The sequence below is a fragment of the Rhinatrema bivittatum genome, chromosome 6 (genome assembly GCF_901001135.1).
Source record: "Rhinatrema bivittatum chromosome 6, aRhiBiv1.1, whole genome shotgun sequence".
Taxonomy (NCBI): Eukaryota; Metazoa; Chordata; class Amphibia; order Gymnophiona; family Rhinatrematidae; genus Rhinatrema; species Rhinatrema bivittatum.
The window spans coordinates 296,649,540-296,675,779 of record NC_042620.1 but is presented as its reverse complement, the minus strand read 5'-3'; the positions used below and the strand labels follow the sequence as shown (position 1 = coordinate 296,675,779).

Below are 26,240 nucleotides of genomic sequence, written 5' to 3'. Positions count from 1 at the left end.
TATCTGGACGATTGGCTCCTCCGGGCGAAGTCATTCGATCATGGACGCTCGGCGGTGACTCGAGTAGTACGGTTTCTACATTCCCTGGGATGGGTAGTGAACTTCTCCAAGAGCTCCCTCATGCCCTCGCAACGCTTGGGTTTTTTTGGGGGGCGACCTTCGACACCCTACTGGGCAAGGTTTTTCTACGCCAGGACAAAGCTCAATCCTTGCGGGATCACACACGACGGTTCTCTGCGTTACCAGAGCCCACCTCCTGGGACTACCTGCAACTCCTGGGAGTGATGGGGTCCACCATCGACCTTGTACCTTGGGCTTTCGCGCACCTCAGGACCTTACAGTGGGCGCTCCTCTCCCGTTGGAAACCAGTATCGCAGGACTACCAGATGATTCTCCCGCTCCCGCAGAATGCCAGGAACATTCTGGGCTGGTGGTTGGATCCGCCGAACCTGGCCCGTGGCGTGTCCCTCGATCTGCCAAATTGGGTGGTGGTGACCACCGATGCCAGTCTAGCAGGTTGGGGTGCAGTCTGCGATCGAAGCGCCACGCAGGGGACGTGGTCCACGGTGGAGGCGAAGTGGTCAATCAACCCTCTGGAAACCAGAGCGGTCCGGCTAGCTCTGCGACATTTCCTCCCGCTTCTTCAGAACCGGGAAGTCAGAATCCTATCGGACAATGCTACCACCGTGGCCTACATCAACCGACAAGGAGGCACGCGCAGCCCGCAGGTCGCGCTCGAAGCGGCGCTGCTGATGCAATGGGCGGAGTGTCATCTCGTCCGGCTAGCAGCCTCGCATATCGCCGGTGTGGACAACGTCCAGGCGGACTTCCTCAGTCGGCAACTGCTGGACCCCGGAGAGTGGTCTCTCTCAGACAAAGCGATGCAACTTCTCGTCCATCGGTGGGGGGCCCCCCACTTGGATCTGATGGCGTCCGCTCTCAACGCCAAGGCTCCACGCTTCTTCAGTCGCCGGAGAGAGCGCGGCGCGGAGGGAGTGGATGCCCTGGTCCTCCCATGGCCGCCACATCTTCTGCTCTACGCTTTTCCACCATGGCCCCTGGTGGGCAGGATGCTCCGCAGAATAGAAAGTCATCAGGGGACCGTGGTTTTCGTCGCCCCAGAATGGCCCAGGCGACCCTGGTTTGCGGACCTGCTACAGCTGGTGATCGACAGGCCAATCAGGCTGGGGCACCTCCCCCAGCTCCTACATCAGGGCCCGGTATTTTTCGAGCAGGCAGAACTCTTCTGTCTTGCGGCCTGGCTTTTGAGAGGCGCCGCCTCCGGCGTTGGGGCTACCTGGAGGCGGTAGTATCCACGCTATTGCGGGCACGAAAGACATCGGCCTATGTTCGAGTCTGGAAGGTGTTCGAGCTGTGGTGTACCAGCCAGGCCACGAGACCCGCTAAGGCTTCTGTACCTCAGATCCTTCAGTTTCTATAGGCGGGGGTGGAAAAAGGGCTCGCCTATAATTCACTACGGGTTCAGGTGGCCGCCCTTGGTTCGCTGTTGAGCGATGGGGGCTCTCTTCTACAGCATCCTGACATTGCTCGTTTTCTCAAGGGTGTCAAGCATATGCGTCCTCCGTTACGGGACCCTTGTCCCTCCTGGAGTCTTAACCTTGTGCTTCGCTCCCTGTCGGGATCACCGTTCGAGCCGCTGCGCAGCGCAACGATAAAGGATCTCACTCTCAAGACTGTTTTTCTTGTGACCATCTGTTCCGCTCGACGCATCTCGGAGATGCAGGCTCTGTCGTGTAGAGAGCCCTATCTCCGTTTCTCCGACTCTGGAGTTTCGCTTCGCACCGTTCCCTCCTTCCTTCCGAAGGTGGTTTCTGCATTCCATGTGAACCAGACGGTGGAGTTGCCGTCCTTCTCTTCCTCAGAGCCGAAGTCTCTCCGTCTCTTGGATGTCAAGCGCACTTTGCATCTCTATCTGGAGGCTACAAATGAGTTCCGGACCTCTGACCATCTCTTCGTACTCTGGGCCGGTCCTAAGAAGGGGTCTCAGGCCTCGAAGGCTACCATTGCCAGATGGCTGAATGCCGGCATTGCTGCTTCCTACATTGGGGCGGGACGGACTCCCCCACCCGGAATCGTAGCGCATTCTACACGTTCTCAGGCGGCTTCCTGGGCGGAGGTTCGCTCGGTATCCTCGCAGGAAATTTGTAGGGCAGCCACCTGGAAATCGTTACACACGTTCTCGAGGCACTATCGTCTGCACCTCGCCTCTTCGGTCTCTGGACACTTTGGCGAGCAGGTTCTCCGAGCAGGCCTCGCAGGTCCCCACCCGATTTAGGGAAGCTTGGGTACATCCCACTGTCTGGACTGATCCAGGTACGTACAGGGAAAAGAAAATTATTATTTACCTGCTAATTTTCGTTCCTGTAGTACCATGGATCAGTCCAGACGCCCACCGCGTTTGGGTTCTTGATCCTGCTCAGCTCTGCGCTACTTCTTGCTTGCAGTGTTCTGTGTCTTCACAGTCGTTTCTTTTCGCTGTTTTTCACAGCTCCCTACAAGTTGGTAGGATGTTTGCAGTTACTTGTTGCAGTTACAATTGTTTTCATTATCTGTTTCCACAAACTTGATCCTTCAGGGGTTTCTACTCTGGCTTTGATATACTCGATACTGAACTCCTGCAGAGGGGGTAGTAGTATATATGGTGACGCCCCCTCAAAGCTTGTGTGCTGACTCCATCTGCTGGATTGGGGACATAACCCACTGTCTGGACTGATCCATGGTACTACAGGAACGAAAATTAGCAGGTAAATAATAATTTTCTTATACACTGCTCATGCAATGTGTGTTGGCATTTTTGCTCTAGTTTTAATCTCCAGTTCTGCTGTCTGCTGCTTCCCTGCTATGGCATGTCACATATCCTCTGTCCTTGCACTGTTGCACATGGCCTCCTCTTCCCTCTCCCTGTTAGATCTTAGAAAATGTCTGACTGCATTTTCTCCCAGCAATAGAGAGGTGCTTACTCTCTACAGTGGGCAAAGTGAGGCAGGATAAGGGGAACAAATACATAAGAAATGCCATGCTGGATCAGACCAAGGTACTTTGAGCCCAATATTATGTCTCCAACAGTGGCCGATGTGGATCACAAGTACCCGGCAGGTATTAAAAATATATATATGTTTCTTGTTGCTCACTTGCAGGATTAAGCAACAGCTTTCCAAGTGTACTTGGTTAAGGAGAAATTACTTACCTGATGATTTTCTTTCCTCTAAGGAAGGCAGGCCAATCCACTCCAGTGGGTTATGCATGCCTATCAGTAGATTGAGACAGAGTAAAGCTGACTTTCTGACGTCATTGACATATACCCCTGTCCCGACATTTAAGACTAATTGGAGAAAATTCTTTTTCACTCAAACCACAATTAAGCTCTGGAATTTGTTGCCAGAGGATGTGGTTAGTGCAGTTAGTATAGCTGTGTTTAAAAAAGGTTTAGGTAACTTCTTGGAGGAGAAGTCCATTAACTGCTATTAATCAAGTTTACTTAGGGGATAGCCACTGCTATTAATTGCATCAATAGCATGGGATCTTGTGTGTCGGGGAAGACTATAGTGATAGGAGTATACTACCGTCCACCTGGTCAAGATGGTGAGACCGACAGTAAAATGCTAAGAGAAATTAGGGAAGCTAACCAAATTGGTAGTGTGGTAATAATGGGAGACTTCAATTACTCCAATACTGACTGGGTAAATGTATCATCAGGACAAGCTAGAGAGATAACGTTCCTGGATGGAATAAATGATAGCTTTATGGAGCAATTGGTTCAGGAACCGATGAGAGAGGGAGCAATTTTAGATTTAATTCTCAGTGGAGCACAGGATTTGGTGAGAAAGGTAACAGTGGTGGGGCCGCTTGGCAATAGTGATCATAATATGATCAAATTTGAATTAATGACTGGAAGGGGGACAGTAAGCAAATCCACGACTCTCGTGCTAAACTTTCAAAAGGGAAACTTTGATAAAATGAGAAAAATTGTTAGAAAAAAACTGAAAGGAGCAGCTACAAAAGTAAAAAGTGTGCAAGAGGCATGGTCATTGTTAAAAAATACCATCCTAGAAGCACAGTCCAGATGTATTCCACATATTAAGAAAGGTGGAAAGAAGGCAAAATGATTACCGGCATTGTTAAAAGGGGAGGTGAAAGAAGCTATTTTAGCCAAAAGATCTTCATTCAAAAATTGGAAGAAGGATCCAACAGAAGAATATAGGATAATGCATAAACGTTGGCAAGTTAAATGTAAGACTTTGATAAGACAGGCTAAGAGAGAATTTGAAAAGAAGTTGGCCGTAGAAGCAAAAATTCACAGTAAAAACATTTTAAAATATATCCGAAGCAGAAAACCTGTGAGGGAGTTAGTTGGACCGTTAGATGATCGAGGAGTTAAAGGGGCACTTAGAGAAGATAAGGCCATCACGGAAAGATTAAATGATTTCTTTGCTTCGGTGTTTACTGAAGAGGAAGTTGGGGAGGTACCCGTACTGGAGAAGGTTTTCATGGGTAATGATTCAGATGGACTGAACCAAATCACAGTGAACCTAGAAGATGTGGTAGACCTGACTGACAAACTGAAGAGTAGTAAATCACCTGGACCGGATGATATACACACCAGAGTTCTGAAGGAACTAAAAAATGAAATTTCAGATCTATTAGTAAAAATTTGTAATCTATCATTAAAATCATTTAACTGAAGAGATTTTGACTCCCGCACCAATCTGCCATCTTTTCTAACTCCTCCCCAAACAACAAACGCCCCTTAATAGGCAACTTGGTAAGGTTCAACTTTGAAATAGTATCAGCAGACCAGTTTCGCAGCCAGATGAATCTTTGGGCTGTAATCACTGAAGCCACCCCACAAGCCGTCATACATGCCAAATCATAGCCAGCATCCACCAGGAAATCAGCTTCTGGTTCCAGGTATTGGCCATTCTCTCCCAAACCTTCCTGGGCCAATTGTAACCCGGCCCTTGCCACCAATCAACAGCAAGCAGAGATTTGGAGATTCTTGGCCATTGCTTCAAAGGCCTGCTTCAAAATTGCCTCAATCTTTTGATCTTGAGCATCCTTTAAAGCCGCACCTCCTCCTACCGGAATGGTGATCTGCTTTGTCACTGAGCAGACCAAGGCATCCACTTTGGGAAACCGAAGCTGCTCCCTAGCTTTAGGATCCATAAGATACAATCCTGCTAAAGAGCGCGACCTCCTTTAAAATTAGCCTCAGGTGTGCTCCATTCCAAATCTATCAACTCCTGGATGGCCTCATGCAGAGGAAAAAAAACAGGATGCCTTGTGCAAGCTAACCATGACCGGGTTCTTCTTTGGATCCCTAGGTGCTGCTGGCAAGGTGTCCTCACAACCAAGGGCCTTCAAGGTCTACAAAATTAAACCAGACATCTTGTCCCTATGAAAAAGCCAAAGCATCGTTCTATGAGGCTCAGCACTTGGGGGAATCTCCCCCTCTTCCAAGATTGGCTCATTGGGATCCCCCACCAAGGATCCCGACTCTACACCTGAATCTCTTGAAGGATCCCTGTCTTCATCTTCCCCTCCTTCAATCTGTCCCCCTTCTCCTCTTCCCCCTTCTGAGAGGAGACAAGGATTCCTTGGAACATTTCCTAGGACCCAAGGAGGAAGACCTCCTGAAGTGGACGATCCCTAGCATCTTCCTGGGACCTTTCCCGCCCTTGACGAAAGCCTGAAGGCCCTTAAAAAAAAATGTCACCCACAAAATGGTGGAAAGATCCAGGCAAATCTTCTCTGAGCCCACTCCCGAGGGAATTGGTAGGAGAGGCAGCGGAAAAGATTCCTGACCCTCTCTGGTAGGAGCGGCCACCATACCCTTCTGCCTGTAAAACAGGAGCCTCTGAAGTCTCTGCAGGGGCAAATTTCCCTGAGGAGACATCTCCCTGAGCACTTCTGGCAAACATTGAGGATCCTCCTGGGACTAAGGACCTACATATAGGAGGCAGAGCAGATGCAGAGCTTCTTCCAGTGCTGCTCCCCCAATTTCATCTCACTTTCTCTCTCTCTCTCTCCTGATAGAGATGAGCAAACGCCTCCAACCACATGTCTCAGCAACTCCTGCAAACATCCAAAATGGCGCCTGCCATGTGTTCCCTGCAGTGCTGCACTGATCCCTCGACTGGCTCCAAAAATAGCCCCACAGCACTTTCCGACAACACAGCCCATCGCAGCCACAATCACAGCTGCCTCTCTCAATAGGCGTTGGCACCCGATCTCAGTGCTACCAATGCGTGCGCTTTTTTTTTTTAACTCTCCCAGCCAGCTACGCTGAAAAAAACTGAAATGGCCTGCATCAGCAAGAATGGCAGAGAGCAGAGGGAAGAGAGAAGGCCCAGACAGAGAAAGAGGACTGTGCTGCAAGGCTGAGCCCAAGGCTTCCGTACCCTACCAGAGTTCTTCCCCTGTCAGGAGAAGGGCTATGGCGACAGCCTTCACCTCACTCCTGTCCTGAATTTATTTACATAATTTTCCAGAATTTTTCCAGACTCTCAAGTGAGGGAGGGAGCTAATGCTATCACCACAGGAGATCAAAATGTCCTGTTCAACCCCAGTAGGCCGCAATCCACAAGCAAGGATGCATGTCCACCATCTGCTGGAGACAGAGAAATACTGGCTGGCTGGTGTCTGAGCTGAGCTATATGAGGGTGACATCAGCGAGCCATTGTTTTCCATCTCCATCTGCTGGTCGGAGTGCACAACCCACTGGTGATAACTGGCTTGCCCGGATAAAGAGGCATAATTGTTTATGGACTTTTTCTCCAGGAACTTGCCCAAACCATTTTTAAAACCCGCTTTGGTAATAGCTTTGATCAAATCGTCTGGCAACCTAACCCATAGCTTGAGTGAGTATGTATGTATGTATTTATTTCAAGGCGCTTATTACCTGCCCTTTCTACGTTCAGAGCTGGATACAATGTGGAAGGAATACAGACAATAGAGAGGAGGGAAGGTAATGTAAAATCTTAGGGGGGGGGTGGGGTAGTGTGGATACTGCACTCTGTATTTTATTTGCAAATTTTTGAAAAAGTTTTGCAATGGTTTCCCCTACACAGTGAGTGGGTGGATTGATCCTAGCACATGGGATACAGAGCACTGAGTAGGGGCTTGGTAAGCTCACAGTTCTGACAGATAACCCTATTATTGCTTCCATTTCTGCCCACCCAAACTGCGGTTCTTCTGTCTCCTCAGTGATCAGAGCACCTTCTATACTAATGTAGCAAGATTCTGAGAGTCCCTTGTGTACAGCTAATAAAACTTTGTTTCTGCACAGACAGCCTGGTTGCTCTGCCCTACAAGTTTTCTTGTATGGAGCATTATATAATATAAAATATTCCCAGGTCTAGTGTGCTCGTCTTTGCTTTTCTTTGTACTTATTTTGTTCTTTTTTTTTTTTTTTTTTAATAAAGACACGCACTCCACTGGAACAGGAAATCTTTAATATTCTGCATAAGAATAAGCAGCCTGTGACAGATCCACTGCTGACACCAGTGGAGGAAGCATCACTGAAAGCCATGAGTCTGGAGGAGGTAAGCACACTGTTGATTTGTAGATTCCCTTCCCCCGCTTTGGGACACTATGCATGTACTGTATTAATATAACAGTCTCAGAGCTATGAAAATCCAAAGCGTTCCTTCCCTGTTGTATCATGTTAACATACCATGTACATGTAATGAACGTTAGTACTGGTGGATGTCTGGATATGTGGCTTCTCTGCTTTACTGATGCTTTTTCTCTGTCTCATCCTTACCCTCGCAGGCAAAGCAACGTCGAGCAGAACTGCAGAAGGCCAGAGCACTGCAATCCTACTATGAGGCCAAGGCCCGAAGAGAAAAGAAGATTAAAAGCAAAAAGTAAGACACATCTTTTCTGTGAAATTCTTTCAGAGTCACACATAGGATTTATGGACACTGAGGCCTTATAACAAAGCAAGACAGTAAAAAAAGTTGCATTTAGAGTAACATGCTTATGCTAACATGGCTGCACAGACTAATAAGCTTACATAATATTGACGTTTAGGAACATAATGTGATGTACCTCTTACCATTAGCAGCAGAGATGGAAGCTTCCTGGGTACCAAATCATCCAGGCATCTACTACTGGCCTGGGTGGAACCCTCTTCATTGCGGCAGGCTGGGCCAGAAGAAGAGCTGCCTCTGCTAGAGTGAGCCAAGCTGGGAGGAGCCACTGCCATGGGTGAGCCTGGGTCCAGAAGGAACAACTGCCAGCACGAAGAGAAAAAAAATGAAAGAATAAAAATCAAATAAATAAAACTAAAACTAAATAGGGAAAAAAGACAAAAACAAAATTTAAATAAGCCAAATAAAAATCCAAAAATGACAAAACAAACAAAAAGGCAAAAAGTTAAAAAAAAAAAAAAAAAGGAGCAACTTTGGCACCCAAAATGTTAAAGCAAATATGTGATATTGTACAATTAATCATTTCCCTGTACGTACCTGGATCAGTCCAGATCGTGGGTTATGTCCCCAATCCAGCAGATGGAGTCAGCCAAAGCTTCGAGGGGGCGTCACCATAAGTACTACTATCCCCTCTGCAGGAGTTCAGTATCTTCTGACTCCAGCAGATGCGAGTAGGGGGAAAAAACCCCATCAAGGGAACAAGTGGTTACAGGTAATCGGGAGCAAGCCCAGATTCCCCTACTCGCATCTGCTGGAGTCAGAAGATACTGAACTCCTGCAGAGAGGGTAGTAGTACTTATGGTGACGCCCCCTCGAAGCTTTGGCTGACTCCATCTGCTGGATTGGGGACATAACCCACGGTCTGGACTGATCCATGGTACTACAGAAACGAAAATTAGCAGGTAAGTAATAATTTTCTTTTTTCCTTCAAACGTGACTCAATAATACTTTATTTGCACAGCACCTCAGCCACCAGAAATGTACTGTTCTGCTCACATGGTTCTAAACTGAGAAATATGATCACATTATGAGCAGCTGTACAGTCAGACAGCAGCAGAGTCTCTCCTCACCCATTCTCATCACAAATCCAAGGGGGATTTAAGGTCTGAAGAAATCATTTTCCACTCTGTCAGCTTTGCTGTGTGTCTCTTCTCCTGTTGGCTGGTTAACTTCTGCCATCACTTAAGAAGAAAGGATCCAGTTTTGCAGCTATATCTTATACTTTGGGTTCACAGGATGTTCTTTCAGGTTTTTGCATAACAGGTGTTCCCTGTACATACCCGGATCAGTCCAGACTACTGGGTTATGCCTCCCTTCCAGCAGATGGAGTCAGAGAAAAAGCTGAAAAGGCCACCCCTCTTAGCCCAGTGTGCCACCTGCGATCCTTCAGTATTTCTCTGACTCCAGCAGATAAAGGTGGCAGAACCTGCGGTCCTGATCCTTTAAAAAAAAAAAAAAAGAAAAACAGGGGTCTTGGTACCTCTGTTTACCTTTGGCTAGATCAACTACTTGATAAAGATAGGCTAGTTTAAAAAACAAAAAAACCCATTGTTTTTTGTACAGCAGCACAGGCATGCCTGGGGTTCTTACCCTGGGAGCCCTTTTTACCCGGAGCCTGCTTTCACTACCCGGTGAGTAGGGGGGATTTACCGGTGGGCCTGGAGGAGCCTTGTAGCTCGGATGCAGGGACGTTTTTCTTTCTTTCCCCTGGTTGATTAGAAGCTATATTAAAAAAAAAAAAAAAAGTGTCTTTTTCGCCTCTCGGGTCTCTGGAGATATTTACAGCTGATTACCTTGCTGCAATGCCACGCTGATCACGGTTTTAAGCCTGCAGGGAGCCGGCAGCGAGGCTCTCCCGCGATGGCCTTTGCTCCCGATGTATTCCCAGGGGTGAAAGCCCATCGATGTTGTCTGCAAACGGTAGGGGAGCGTCCGTCACGTGTTCGTGTGGTGCAGGGAAAAGTCAACTGGCTCGCAGCTCTCGGCCTGCCCCGTTCCCGATTAGCACAGGAACGGCGGCCAATTTTACCTGCTCCAGGCTCTGATTTGCTGCAAGGCTCAGGGGGAGGGGAATTCCCTCCTCAGCTATCGCCGCCGAATTTGAGCCCTGAGAGACCTCAGGCTCTGGTGCCTGACTCCCCCCCCCCCCCCCCCCCCCCCCCACCTCCGGGGTTTCCCTCGGGTGGGGGGGTCTTAAAGAGACAGCACCCTTTTTCCTCCCAATTTGTGCTTTTGCTACATAAAGCCTATATGGAAGCAGAAGCAGACTTAGATTTACAGGAGCCTCCTCCAGCAAAGGTCCCTAGGCCTGCTGAAGGTCAAGACGCTCCTAGAGTGTGGGTGGTTCATGCTATGGACACGGCGGTAATCCCTCTCGCTGACCCCCCGGATCTTGCTTCTCAGGAACCTCCCAACGCGGATGCCTCGGATGATGTTGACAAATCCGCACCGGTTGAAGGGGATGATCGCGGGTGCTCAGATTATTTCGCAGAGAGGAGCTGGACCCTCTAATTCCTCATGTGCTTTCGGAGCTGGATATTCAGGCTCCGCAGCCAGTGGCTGAGCCTTCTACTGGGGATCCTGTTCTGTCTGGTCTTTGGGCTCCCCTTAAGATCTTCCCTTTTCATCCGATGTTATTACAACTTAAGACCCCGGAATGGGACGCACCGGAGGCTAGTCTGAGGGTCAGTAGGGCTATGGAGAAGCTGTATCCGCTTCCGGAGGAGTCGTTAGATCTCCTTAAGATTCCTAAAGTGGATGCGGCCGTTTCAGCAATCGCCAAGCGCACGACGATCCCAGTTACAGGTGTGGCTGCGCTTAAAGATCTCCAGGATAGGAAACTGGAGATTCTTCTCAAAAGGATTTTTGAGGTGTCAGTGTTCAGCATCCGAGCAGCTGTCTGCAGTAGTATCATGCAGAGGGCAACCCTTAGATGGGTACAACAGTTGCTCACGGCTCAGGAACTTCCTCCGGTGGAGGCGGAGCAGGCGGAGCATATGGAGGTGGCAGTGGCTTAAACTGCGGACACTTTGTATGATCTCCTCCATATCTCATCGCGAACTATGTCCTCGGCGGTGTCGGCTAGAAGGCTTCTTTGGCTCCGCAATTGGTCCGCTGATGTCTCCTCCAAATCTCAGTTGGGCTCTTTCCAATTCAAAGGAAAGCTTTTATTTGGCGATGATCTGGAACATTTCATTAAGTCCTTAAGGGACAATAAAGTGTATAAGCTTCCGGAGGACAAGCCTAGACCCTCTAGGACCTTCGGTTCATCTCGGGGGTCATTTTCAGGGGCAGCGCTGTTATCATCCGGGCAGAGCTCCATCCTTTGCTCCTCGCCAGCCATCGACGAGGTCTCAGGCTTGGGCTCATTCCTTTCGCAGCTGACGGTCGGCTCGTGACTGTGCATCCCAAGGATTCTCTGGCAATAAGTCGACCCAATGAAGGTGCGCCGGCCCACTCCTCCGTTCAGAGATAGGAGGACGTCTCTTTCTGTTTCGTGAGGAATGGGCCAAGACCACCTCAGATCAGTGGGTTCTAGACATCAGAGAACAGGTTACGCTTTAGATTTTGCTCGTCCGCTCCAAGACCTCTTTTTGGTGTCTCACTGCGGGTCTCGGGCAAAACAGTGCATGGTAAAGCAAACTCTGTGTCGCTTAAAAGCTCTGGGAGCAATTGTTCCAGTTCTGCCGACTGAACACCAGACGGGCCAGTACTCTATTTATTTGGTAGTCCCCAAGAAGGAGGGATCCTTCCGTCCAATATTAGACTTGAAGAAAGTCAACAGGGCGCTTTGGATTCCTCGCTTTCGCATGGAGACTTTGAGATACGTCATTGCGGCCATCCACAAAGGAGAATTTTTGGCCTCTGATCTGATGGAGGCTTAGCTTCACATAGGAATCCGAGATTATCATCAGAGGTTTCTGAGGTTCATGGTCTTGGGCAAGCATTATCAGTTCCAAGCGCTTCCTTTCGGTTTGGCGACGGCTCCCTGCGTCTTCACCAAGGTGATGATAGTAGTGGCAGCGGCACTCAGGAGGGAGGGGATCTTGGTTCATCCCTATTTGGACGACTGACTCTTTCGGGCAAAGTCAGAAGAGCTTGCAAGAGGACAGTTCAGTTGGTCTTGCATCGTCTTCACTCGCTCGGATGGGTCGTCAATTTCTCCAAGAACCAGTTGGTCCCGGCCCAAGTGTTAAATTTCTTGGGAGCACGATTCAATACGGCTGTGGGCAAGATTTTCCTTTTACAGGAGTGGATAGACAAGCTGACGACGCAAGTTCGCCGGCTGTTGGCCCTCCCGATGCCCAAGGTATAGGACTACTTACAAGTTCTTGGGTCTATGGCGTCTACTCTGGAGTTGGTCCCTTGGGCCTTCGCTCATAAGAGGTCTTTGCAGAGGGCGTTACTTTCCCGTTGGGATCCCAAGTTGGAAGAGTTCCAGTTACCATTACCACTCTTGGATCCCGCCAGATCCAGTCTCAAATGGTGGTTAGTGCCGGATCATTTGCAACGCAGTGTGGACCTCAAAGACCCTCAGTGGGTGATTGTGACAACGGATGCCATCCTCTCCGGTTGGGGGGCAGTTTGCCAATTGCAGTCGGCACAAGGTCAGTGGACGTTTTAGGAGGCAAAAGTGGTCCATAAATCGCTTGGAAACGAGAGCGGTTTGTCTAGTTCTCCGCAGTTTTCTTCTTCTCGTCTGGAATCGTACAGTCCAGATTCTTTCAGGCAATGTGATGACGGTGGCATATATCAATCGTCAAGGGGGAACAAGAAGTCAGCCGGGGGGGGGGGGGGGGGGGGCAGACAAGTTAATGGTCTGGGCCGAATGCAACCTGACCCATCTGGCAGCTTCACACATAGCCAGAGTGGACAATGTGCAGGCAGATTTTCTCAGTCGTCAACAGTTGGACCCCGGAGAGTGGGAGCAATCCGACGAAGTGATGCAGCTCTTGACTCGCCGGTGGGGAGTGCCCTGCCTGGTTCTGATGGCGACTTGGCGGAACGCGAAGGCGACTCATTTCTTCAGTCGCAGAAGGGAGCATGGGGCGGAAGGAGTAGATGCCCTGGTCCTTCCGTCTCCCCGCGACATTCTCCACTATGTTTTTCCCCCTGGCCGTTAGTGGGCAAAATCATAAGAAGGATAGAGGTCCACTCAGGGTCGGTCATTCTCGTCACTCCAGAATGGCCACGGAGACCGTGGTTCGCAGACCTGATCAACTTGGTGGTGGACGGTCCGTTACGTCTCGGTCACCTCCTGAATCTTCTTCGGCAGGGTCCAGTATTTTTTGATCTGGCGGCTCACTTTTGTCTAGCAGCTTGGCTTATGAAAGGAGGCAGTTGAGAAAGAAGGGTTATCTGGATTCAGTCATCTCCACCCTCCTAAGGGCTCGTAAGACTTCTACTTTGCTCACCTACGTTCAGGTTTGGAAGGTTTTCGATTCGTGGTGTAGCGGGTTACAAATTTCTCCGCAGCGATCCACTGTTGTGCATATTCTTGCCTTCTTACAGGAAGGTTTGAAGAAGGGCTTGGTGTACAACTCGCTCTGGGTGCAAGTCGCTGCTCTCGGCTGTTTAAGGGGAAAGGTTGATGGAACATCGCTTGCCGCGCATCCTGATGTGGCACGTTTTCTGAAGGGTGCTAAGCATCTCAACCCCCTGGTTCGTCCAGTGTGTCCTTCTTGGAGTTTGAATCTGGTTCTGCGGGGATTGTGCGGTCTTCCTTTTGAACCTCTCAAACGAGCTACATTAAAGGACTTAATGCCTAAGACTGTTTTCCTCGTGGCTATCTGTTCGGCCAGGCAAACACTTGCGGATTTACACTGGCTCCCAATAGAACAGTCAAAACACTTTGCACAATTCATAAATTAATTAATGACGAAAACGCCAACTGGCTAAACACTGCTTTACGATTACATGTCCCACAAAAAAATCTCAGGTCGGCCAATAAAGCACTACTAACCATACCCTCAGTCAGAACAGCAAAGTTGACCCAAGTGAGAGAGAGAGCTCTATCTTTGGCAGGACCATTATTGTGGAACACATTACCACTTGAACTGAGATTAATGAAAGAATTAAAACTTTTCAAAAAAGGCCTAGAAACTTGGCTTTTCAAAAAAGCATTTCACAATGAGAGCGATGACTAACAATACATACAGCTGAAAGTCACCAACAAACAGAAAATTGACAATTTTATTTGTTACCCATTATTAAATATTAAATTGAAACAGTATTCACATATATGATTATCCCAAAATCATATAAATAGTAACCCCAACCCATCTCTCATTTAGAGTATATTACTGAACTATGTAACCGTAAAATATTGGCACACCATGGATAACTTAGAAACCTAACCAATCTATTTCGTGCCGAAATGTAGACCGTTGTGATGGTATATTACTAAACGACGGTATAGAAAAATTTTCAAATAAATAAATAAATATCAGATTCAAGCATTATCCTGCCGGGAACTGTTTCTGCAGATTTCGGAATCCGGGGTGTCTCTCCGAACGGCACCTTCTTTTCTGCCAAAAGTAGTGTCAACTTTTCACTTGAATCAGTCAGTGGAATTGCTGGCTTTATCAGACTTAGATCTTGATTCCCCTCAGGCTCGTGACTTGAAGAAATTGGATGTCAGACGTGTTCTCCTACAGTATTTGGAGGTGACTAATGATTTTCGGTTGTCGGATCATCTTTTTGTCTTATGGAGCAGTCCTAAGATGGGACATAAGGCATCAAAAGCTACCATTGCCTGATGGCTGAAAGAAACTATTGCTTCGACGTACATATGTCATGGCGGCCGATACCAGATGGTCTGAAAGCTCATTCAATCAGATCCCAGGCGGCATCTTGGCCAGAAAGCCAGTGTGTTTCGCCGCTGGAGATTTGTCGAACAGCCACTTGGAAATCCTTACACACTTTTGCCAAGCATTACCATTTGGACGTCCGCGCTCCGGATGTCAATTGTTTTGGCAGCAGTGTGCTTCGAGCGGGACTCTCCAGGTCCCACCCCATTTAGGGCAGCTTGGGTACATCCCAGCAGTCTGAACTGATCCGGGTATGTACAGGGAAAGGAAAATTGGTTCTTACCTGCTAATTTTCATTCCTGTAGTACCATGGATCAGTCCAGACGCTGGGATGTCTGTTCTGGAGAGTCCGCTCGGTTTTTTGTTATATTTCTGCAGAGTGTATCGAAGAATACGAAGATTTTGAAAAATGTTCAACTCGAAATGTCCAACTCAGTACTCCTTTCATGTGCATAGTTTTAAAGTTTATTGTTCAAATAAGTTTTTGGTCTAGCCATTGGTTGTTAAATTTTCTTCATTCTGCTTTGACATTGATTATACTGAAGGGATCTCAGGTGGCACACCGGGTTATCAGAGGGGTGCCTTTCAGCTTTTTCTCTGACTTCATCTGCTGGAAAGGAGGTATAACCTAGCGGTCTGGACTGATCTGTGGTACTACAGGAACAAAAATTAGCAGATAAGAACTAATTTTTCTACTTGACAGACTAAGCAGGTGCCAGACTTCTTCCCTGCTTAGTCTGACGAGCGTGGCAGGACTGCTCCATCCTCACAAGATATGAAATAGAACAGCTCATAGGTCTTCCTCTTAATAATAGCAGGAGCTTGTTCAAAACTAAAAATTATTACAAAGAGAAAATTGCATTGCCAAAAAGTAAGAAACTGATTATCTTGATAGCTAGCTGTACAGCAGTATCTGTTTTGTTAGGAAACTTGAATCTCTGACCTGACTCCTGAGATCTTTCACTCTGTGTGTATCCTGCAGCTGTAACCTGGAAATCTGAGTCTCAGAAACAGAATTCCCAAAACTCTGGGCCTGCCCAGTGTCCTCTCTGTTTTGGAAGGCCATGTTTTCACCTTCTTGTCCACTGACTTCTCTGAGCTTGTGTTCTAATTCTTTGCTGTTTCTGTTCTCCAGGTATCACAAGGTGCAAAAGAAGGGCAAGCAGAAGGAGGCTTTGAAGGAGTTTGAAGCACTAAGGATGAAGAATCCAGAGGCTGCTCTAGAAGAGCTGCAGAAAATGGAGAAAGTCCGAATGGAGGCAAGTACAGCAATCGCTGCCTGAGCCTCTGAACGCCTGCTGAAAGGAGATTGACTGACTGACTGGATTTGTTTCCTTTCTGCGCAGGAGCGAATGACTCTGAAGCACCAAAACAGTGGCAAATGGGCCCGGTCCAAAGCAATCATGGCAAAGTATGACCAAGAGGTAAGAGACTGAGATGGACACATAGGAATAATATGAAAGGAGAGAGCAGGTATATGGTCAAGGAAAAGGAAGAGGTAGAAAGGAGAGACCTCTGTCTCTCCTCAGATGAGTGCCTCAGATGACAGTATCCACAGTGCTGACACTGTGGATACTGTCATGGTTTTTGACTGAAAAAGTGCAACAATTCAAGATAAGTCTAACCATTATAATGATGGATTACATATATGGAATAATGCCAGTCAGAGTTTGAAATAGTCATTGACTTTATCAATTTTAATTTGCAAAAGAAAACTTTCTTGAAAAAAAATATCTTCAACATCATGACCTATGATTATGCATAAGGCCGAGTTGAATAGGCTAAGCCCTAACGAGGAAGCCTATTATGAAGGTCATTGCCTAAATATTTTTGGTGGTGCAGCGTCGCTAAATATTTACATCGTGTGAAAAGCTCTGGGTTATTGTATGTGTATTGATTGTTCCCAACACTTTTCTACAATAACATCAAGTCCCACTCTAGTTATTTTTAAGTGACAAATTCCATAAGAACATAAGAAATTGGCATGCTGGGTCAGACCAGGGGTCCATCAAGCCCAGCACCCTGTTTCCAACAGAGGCCAAACCAGGCCACAAGAACCTGGCAATTACCCAGAGTTTAATTATCCAGAGTTTAATTGTGCATTGAGTGAAAAAGAACTTTCTTCGATTAGTTTTAAATGTGCCACATGCTAACTTCATGGAGTGCCCCCTAGTCTTTCTATTTGTGGGGAAACCCTCACATCAGTGCACCGGTCATAGTACGTCTTTTTGATCAATTCCGGGATATTGCTGGTCTTACGATCAATTATTCCAAATCGGAAGTGCTATTTTGGATCCTGATCTTTCCAGTACCTGGGTTGGGAGACTTCCCTTTTTCATGGGCCCAGGAGAAATTGAAATATTTGGGGGTGTGGATCCCGAGAAACTTAAAGACCTTATATGCACTGAATATTTCTGAGACCTTGACTTCCCTTCAATCGCAGCTGGCATCCTGGCGTTTGCTCCCATTATCCATGTTTGGTAGATGTGCCTTGATTAAAATGGCCATTGTGCCTAAATTGCTGTACAAACTCCATATGTTGCCATGCTGGCTGCGGGCCTCGGATTTGAAGAAATTTAAACAGGCTCCAATGCAATTTATTTGGGCGGGCAAACGGGCATGCATACCCTATGTCACCCTAGAGAGCCCCAAAGCTCAGGGGGGTGTACGTCTGCCTGATTTTCAGGTCTACAATGTCGCCTGCCAGCTGCGTTTCATAGAGGAATGGATTACAGATGAATATATGTATTGTGAACCAGGCTTGCTCGCCGCTATGTCTGCACCTTGGTTGCCTTTATCTTTGGTACAGACTTCCCCTTCTAAGCTACGCAACCTGGACTTTCCTAGGATTTTAATGAACCCATGTATCAAAGCTTGGCGATGGTTGCAAGCTGCACAACGCTTGAGTGGTACAATATCTTTGTTGATGCCTTTACTAGGAAATGTTGACTTTCCTCCGGTAGGGAGTGCCCGGCCATATATAGTTGTGGGCACATCATGGAGTAGTGCTGCTATTTCACATGTACGATGATGAAGCCCAAACTATTCGGGCTTTCCAATCTTTAAAAGATCTCTTTCGGATTCCGTCTCAACATCTTTTTGCTTATTTTCAAACTAGACATTACTTGCATGGTCTGCACTGGACTAGTGAGTCTTTTAAGAACATAAGAATATGCCATACTGGGTCAGACCAAGGGTCCATCAAGCCCAGCATCCTGTTTCCAACAGTGGCCAATCCAGGCCATAAGAACCTGGCAAGTACCCCAAAACTAAGTCTATTCCATGTTACCGTTGCTAATGGCAGTGGCTATTCTCTAGGTGAACTTAATAGCAGGTAATGACTTCTTCTCCTCCAAGAACTTATCCAATCCTTTTTTAAACACAGCTATACTAACTGCACTAACCACATCCTCTGGCAACAAATTCCAGAGTTTAATTGTGCGTTGAGTAAAAAAGAACTTTCTCCGATTAGTTTTAAATGTGCCACATGCTAACTTCATGGCGTGCCCCCTAGTCTTTCTATTATCCGAAAGAGTAAATAACCTATTCACATCTACCCGTTCTAGACCTCTCATGATTTTAAACACCTCTATCATGTCCCCCTCAGCTGTCTCTTCTCCAAGCTGAAAAGTCCTAACCTCTTTAGTCTTTCCTCATAGGGGAGCTGTTCCATTCCCCTTATCATTTTGGTAGCTCTTCTCTGTACTTTCTCCATCGCAATTATATCTTTTTTGAGATGCGGCGACCAGAATTGTACACAGTATTCAAGTTGCGGTCTCACCATGGAGCGATACAGAAGCATTATGACATTTTCCGTTTTGTTCACCATTCCCTTTCTAATAATTCCCAACATTCTGTTTGCTTTTTTGACTGCCACAGCACACTGAACAGACGATTTCAATGTGTTATCCACTATGACGCCTAGATCTCTTTCTTGGGTTGTAGCACCTAATATGGAACCCAACATTGTGTTATTATAGCATGGATTATTTTTCCCTATATGCATCACCTTGCACTTATCCACATTAAATTTCATCTGCCATTTGGATGCCCAATTTTCCAGTCTCACAAGGTCTTCCTGCAATTTATCACAATCTGCTTGTGATTTAACTACTCTGAACAATTTTGTGTCATCTGCAAATTTGATTATCTCACTCGTCGTATTACTTTCCAGATCATTCATAAATATATTAAAAAGTAAGGGTCCCAATACAGATCCCTGAGGCACTCCACTGACCACTCCCTTCCACTGAGAAAATTGTCCATTTAATCCTACTCTCTGTTTCCTGTCTTTTAGCCAGTTTGCAATCCACGAAAGGACATCGCCACCTATCCCATGACTTTTTACTTTTCCTAGAAGCCTCTCATGAGGAACTTTGTCAAACGCCTTCTGAAAATCCAAGTATACTACATCTACCGGTTCACCTTTATCCACATGTTTATTAACTCCTTCAAAAAAATGAAGCAGATTTGTGAGGCAAGACTTGCCTTGGGTAAAGCTATGCTGACTTTGTTCCATTAAACCATGTCTTTCTATATGTTTTGTGATTTTGATGTTTAGAACACTTTCCATTATTTTTCCTGGCACTGAAGTCAGGCTAACCGGTCTGTAGTTTCCCGGATCGCCCCTGGAGCCCTTTTTAAATATTGGGGTTACATTTGCTATCCTCCAGTCTTCAGGTACAATGGATGATTTTAATGATAGGTTACAAATTTTTACTAATAGGTCTGAAATTTCATTTTTTAGTTCCTTCAGAACTCTGGGGTGTATACCATCCGGTCCAGGTGATTTACTACTCTTCAGTTTGTCAATCAGGTCTACCACATCTTCTAGGTTCACCGTGATTTGATTCAGTTCATCTGAATCATTACCCATGAAAACCTTCTTCATCATGGGTACCTCCCCAACATCCTCTTCAGTAAACATCGAAGCAAAGAAATCATTTAATCTTTCCGCGATGGCCTTATCTTCTCTAAGTTCCCCTTTAACCCCTCGATCATCTAACGGTCCAACTTGACTCCCTTACAGGCTTTCTGCTTCGGATATATTTAAAAAAGTTTTTACTGTGAGATTTTGCTTCAACGGCCAACTTCTTTTCAAATTCTCTCTTAGCCTGTCTTATCAATGTCTTACATTTAACTTGCCAACGTTTATGCTTTATCCTATTTTCTTCTGTTGGATCTTTCTTCCAATTTTTGAATGAAGATCTTTTGGCTAAAATAGCTTCTTTCACCTCCCCTTTTAACCATGCCGGTAATCGTTTTGCCTTCTTTCCACCTTTCTTAATGTGTGGAATACATCTGGCCTGTGCTTCTAGAATGGTATTTTTTAACAATGTCCACGCCTCTTGCACACTTTTTATCTTTGTAGCTGCTCCTTTCAGTTTTTTTCTAACTATTTTTCTCATCTTATCAAAGTTTCCCTTTTGAAAGTTTAGCACTAGAGCCGTGAATTTGCTTACTGTCCCCCTTCCAGTCATTAATTCAAATTTGATCATATTATGATCACTATTGCCAAGCGGCCCCACCACTGTTACCTCTCTCACCAAATCCTGTGCTTCACTGAGAATTAGATCTAAAATTGCTCCCTCTCTTGTCAGTTCCTGAACCAATTGCTCCATAAAACTGTCATTTATTCCATACAGGAACTTTATCTGTCTAGCATGTCCTGATGATACATTTACCCAGTCAATATTGAGGTAATTAAAATCTACTCACACAAAGGAGTCGGCGGTTAACCACAACATATAATCTAAATCACCCAAAAATGTGGAACCCAAATAACAAATGAATTGTTAGCCTAAGAAGGTGTCAGCAAGCCTTGACGTTATGTGTCACTCTCAAGCAGACACTAACCGGTCTTATCTATCATTCACCTTCATCATAACTTTAATGCAAAAAAGTATTTTTTCTTTTTTCTTTTTCAAAAATTAATTAAAAATGTCCTCCATTATTATTATGAAAAATGACTCTTTCATGTATAAAGTGGTAAAGGAGCCCTACACGGGCCAGTGTTTCGCTTGAGTAAGCTTCTTCAGGGGCGTATGGAAACACTTCAAAGTAGAGCCATAAATCTAAGATAAAATCAATAAAGAAAAGACATTGCATACTTGTAGGAAGGTGAAACAATTACTTATCTTATCTCGTAACACCACAGCTACCGTTTTAGACGGGACCAAACGTCTCAACCATCTTGGAAAAAAGGAAATGGAGGAACCCGAACCGAGGCTAGCGTCTCTTTAAATACGTCATTTGGATGACGTCAGCCATCAGCAATGAATGAATATCAGAACACCTGTCAAAATATACTGAATTCAAAAATGATCAGAAATTCAACCTAAAAATGAATATAAGTCCAGTTCACTATTCAAACCAAAGGGATGAACAGTTTTTAGACGATAGATCCACCGCTGTTCAGACTGTAGCAATATACGTTCTCGATTGCCTCCACGCCAAAATACAGGGACATGATCGATCGCACAGAAGCGTAAATCATCAAATGAATGTCCTAATTCAGTGCAATGAGATACTAAAGGTTCCTTTACTCTAGCATTTCGAATATTGGAACGGTGCTCTATCATTCTAGTCTTAAGCAGACGTTTTGTTTTTCCAATGTACATTAGAGAGCACGGGCATTGAATTAGATAAATGACCATGGTGGATTCACAAGTGGTATGGTGTTTCAAAAATATTTTGTAGCCAGAGGGAACAATCATTTGACCTGAAATTGTCAAGGAGGAAGAGCATACAGAACAGGAACTGCAGGGCTTATGTGAGCCTGGTGACATATCCAAAGTATGTGATGTCATAGAAGTGTCAGATTTGACCAAAAAATCTTTTAAATTCATGGCGCGAGAAAATGTAATACGGGGCGGTGTATTGAAAATGACATTGGTTTGCAAAACATGCCAGTACTTGAGTATAGATTGACGAATCTTGGATGCCACTGAGGAATACGGTAGGATGCAGGTATGACATGAAGAATCTTCTGCTGGTCGTGGCAAAAAAAGCCATTCACGATGCGAATATTTTGCACGTAAATAGGCCTTTCTAATACTTGAACGAGGGTATCCCCGGGCTGAAAAACGGTCACGCAACATTTTTGATTGTACCTCGAAATCCTGCACATCAGTACAAAGTCGTCTGAGACGAATAAACTGACTAACTGGTAAGTTACGTTTAAAATTTCTCGGATGTGCACTGGAAAAGTGTAAATAGGTATTTGAACAAACTGGTTTCCGGAAAAGCGATGTAACAAATCTCCCATCAATGATGGTAATTCTTATATCCAAAATGTGATAGAATAAGTTTCAATGGTGGCAGTAAATTTAAGATGGCAATTTAAAGCATTCAGCCAATCTAAAAATGATGCAAAAACGTCTTCATTCCCTTTCCATAATACAAAAACGTCATCAATGTACCTTTTCCACACCAGTAAATGACACTGATATGGATGATCATGAAGCCATTGTTCTTCAAAATAATGCATGTACAGATTGGCCAAATCAGGGGCCATAGTGGCCCCCATGGCAGTACCACACGTCTGAAGAAAAAATTCATGATTAAAGGCAAAGAAGTTCTTTTTTAAGGCTATTTGCAATAACTGTACCAGAAAGTCAGTAGGAATTCGATGAGGTCTAGGTCGTTGATCAAAAAAAGTTTCAGCAATATTGATTGCCTCATCTTGTGGGATCGAGGTATAGAGAGCCTCGACATCTAGGGTGGCCATTTTAAGATCAGTAGTATCAATCTGTAATTGTTCCAAAAAAACTATCATATCGGAGGAGTCTCTAATATAGGAAGGCATAGATGGAATAAATGGCGCTAGAAAGTGATCGACAAATCGAGATAAAGGTTCCAAAATTGAGTCACAGCCCGATACAATAGGACGTCCCGGAGGATGATTGACATTTTTGTGTATTTTGGGCAATGTATAAAACACAGGAACACAAGGATATTTCTTTGTGAGGAAATTTGCTTCTTTCAAAGTTAGAAAGCCAGATTGCGAACCCAACTGCACCACCAATGATATTAGTTTCCGTATATCAGGAGTAGGGTCAGCATCCAGACGTTGATAAAATCGTGTATCATCTAGTTGGCGCATGATCTCACATTCATAATCATTCCTGTTCTGCACAACAATCATACCGCCTTTATCAGCAGGCTTTATAATAAGGTCTGGTGCTGATTGTAGTTCCTGCAAGGCAGGAATTCAGTATATTTTGACAGGTGTTCTGATATTCATTCATTGCTGATGGCTGACGTCATCCAAATGACAGGGGAATGATCTTTAAGTTGGCCGTTGAAGCAAAATCTCACAGTAAAAACTTTTTTAAATATATCCGAAGCAGAAAGCCTGTAAGGGAGTCAAGTTGGACCGTTAGATGATCGAGGGGTTAAAGGGGAACTTAGAGAAGATAAGGCCATCGCGGAAAGATTAAATGATTTCTTTGCTTCGATCGATGTTTACTGAAGAGGATGTTGGGGAGGTACCCATGATGAAGAAGGTTTTCATGGGTAATGATTCAGATGAACTGAATCAAATCACGGTGAACCTAGAAGATGTGGTAGACCTGATTGACAAACTGAAGAGTAGTAAATCACCTGGACCGGATGGTATACACCCCAGAGTTCTGAAGGAACTAAAAAATGAAATTTCAGACCTATTAGTAAAAATTTCCTAGAAGCCTCTCATGAGGAACTTTGTCAAACGCCTTCTGAAAATCCAAGTATACTACATCTACCGGTTCACCTTTATCCACATGTTTATTAACTCCTTCAAAAAAATGAAGCAGATTTGTGAGGCAAGACTTGCCTTGGGTAAAGCTATGCTGACTTTGTTCCATTAAACCATGTCTTTCTATGTTGAAATTAATGGGAATACTTGTAATTAGCTACCTTAAAGTACCTACATCAAATATGTGATTCCAGCAGAGCTTGTCTAATCCAGAACCTATGTCCTAGGAGCACACTTGTTAGTCCAGCCATTTATATTTGTATGGATTGTAACCTCCATCCTTAGTACACACATCTGGTTTCTTTGCTGTCACCAGTCCAAATGATGTTCTGTACCCAGGTAATTAAATGAGAAATGAAACTATTGATCTCCACAAAAAAAAGGGCGCACTTGAGAACGTATTAGGAAAATGACAGGCTTATTCAGCGGTAGTACCAGTATGTTCTCTTCATGTGTCTGTAATGAGCACTACATCACCTAATTCCCCATTATAAAAGTACACCCAGTGATAAGGCAATAAACAAAAAGGGGGAGAATACAAATACCATCAATCAGTTCACAAAAGCAGAGATTGAGGTACCACTATTGTTTTTAGAAAATGATTTAATAATCATCAAAAGAGATGAATGCCCAGCAGTGATAAACCAATTACACAACTGAACAATGTCAATATATATTCAAAAAGTGTGACAATCATTTCAATAATATATAAAGAACATTATCTACAGAGGATGATTAGAATATACATGCTACTATAATTTTATATTACATATACATACTTGGGGTGGAATGAGGAGGGGGGGGGAGTGCAGTCATCACACAATGGCAACCCCTAGTGGCCGTAATTAGGGCCTGTGATTGCAGGATTCTAGAAGGGCCAGGCTGAGAGTTTCCACTGCAGTGACTTGGGAGGGAAGGGTATATAATAAGGGGGAAATCCCTGGGTATAATGAAGGCTCATGGCACCAGAGCCCAAAGGATGCCGTTTCCAATTGAGTTGGAAACCAAAGGAATAGGAGGAAGCAGCCCAGCCAGAAAATAAAACGATTCCCACAATAATGACCCGGTTACTTTTAGCCAGGTTATTCAGCAAGACCAGGTAAGTCTTCTGCTGAATTTACCTGGCTAACTTTAAGACTGTTCACAGTGACCAGACTTACTTGGATGAGATTAGCCAGGTAGCACTCCATATTGGTGCTGTCAGCTAAACTTAAGCTATGCTACCAGTGACACATGCTTTTGTACTGGTATGTTTTAGCTGGCTAACGACTTAAGCGGCTAAAAGTTAACCTTTTAGGAGCCCAGAAAATTAGAAACTCTGGGTTTGCCCAGCTAATTCTCAAATGCAGCAAGACAAACCTCTTTTGAGTATCATCCTCTATTTTGATGAACACCAATCGTCTACTGTTCCTGATATCAGGTAAGGGAAAAGGGCACCATGGTGAAATAAATCTTCTATTAACGATAAAGAAAGCACACTTTGCATCTGATTTTGACACGAGCAAAAAAGAATTGCTGGAAAACGGTGCACATAGGTAGGAAAACCCAGTCTTAAGTGTGTGATTTCCCTACCCTGCCTCTGGGAACGCCTCCCCTGTGTCTCTCTTTAGCTGGGGCACCAGTGGGCAGATTTCAGATGGCTTTGAAAATTGCCTTGTAGAAATGCTTGAATCTCTTTATGATTTGTTCAGAAGTGTTACCACCTCCTTTTTGACATTCTGCCTCTTCCTGTGTACCTTAACATTCTTCTGGCTCTTGCCATTACCTTGTTCCCTGTACGTACCTGGATCAGTCCAGACTCCTGGGTTTTGCCCCCCTCTAGCAGATGGAGACAGAGAAGTTTTCAAAACAAAACTCCGCCTTATATAGGATGGTGCCACCTACAGTCCGGCAGTATTTCTCTGTCTCCAGCAGATGGTGGAGGTGCAAGGCCTATAGTCTGTGCTGATTGTTCATTAGAGTTAGAGTAGTGAGTTCTGTGAGTTTTATCGAGTGTTCGGTCTGTAAAACCTTTTTACTTTGATTTAAAAAAAAAACAAAAAACAACTGTTTCTGTCCTGAGCCTCCCAGGGGGTTTGTAAGGTCCTGAGGGGATCATCCCCCACTGGTTTTTGAGGCAGCTGCATTACAGGGTCAAGGGCCCTCTTGTTCCAAGCTATCAGCTGGGTGCGACACTGGGGAACCCAGTTCACTCCACCCCGCCGGATCAGGACCGTGGACCACTGCCGGGCAAGTCTTTAAAAAAAAAAAAAAAAAAGTTTTGATTTTCTTTCGTTTTCTGTCAGTGTCACCAGTGCTGCGGCTCTCTTCCCTCCCTGACTCGGCGCTTGGGCGGACCACGATTATTTTTCTATTTTTTACAGAATTGAATTTTAGCTTTCTCAGGCCCGATGCCACGCTCAGCATGTCTGTGTGCCGTTCATGTGGCTCGGCCTGCGTGTGTCTTTATCGGGAGGGGCTGTGCTCGGCGTGTCTTCCCAGGGGGAGGGATCCTCCGGGGCCATGAAAATGGTTAAAGGCAAGGCTGCTCGAGCTCCTTAGTGTTAGCTGCACCGAGATCAGCTAAGGCAGATCCGTTCCTGCTGAGCGCGGGAACGGAGGCCATTTTGGAGTCTTTTATATCAGTGACTCATGTAGCTATGGGTGAGGGGATTCTCCCGCCTCCTCTATCTCCTCAGCCAGGGTTTCCTGGAGGGAGCGAACCTTTACAGTCTCTCTCACCTGCAATGGAGGATAGCCCCA

General features: G+C 45.4%; 1 protein-coding gene across 1 annotated transcript in view; it reads left to right on the top strand.

Moving 5' to 3' along the window:
- UTP14A (UTP14A small subunit processome component) overlaps positions 1 to 26,240 on the top strand; it is a 124,685-nt gene that overhangs the window by 58,623 nt on the left and 39,822 nt on the right. The window contains exons 7-10 of the mRNA XM_029607411.1: positions 7,443 to 7,562; positions 7,792 to 7,886; positions 15,897 to 16,020; positions 16,108 to 16,185. Coding sequence (XP_029463271.1) covers positions 7,443 to 7,562; positions 7,792 to 7,886; positions 15,897 to 16,020; positions 16,108 to 16,185 — 417 coding nt within the window. The remainder of the gene's footprint in view (positions 1 to 7,442; positions 7,563 to 7,791; positions 7,887 to 15,896; positions 16,021 to 16,107; positions 16,186 to 26,240) is intronic.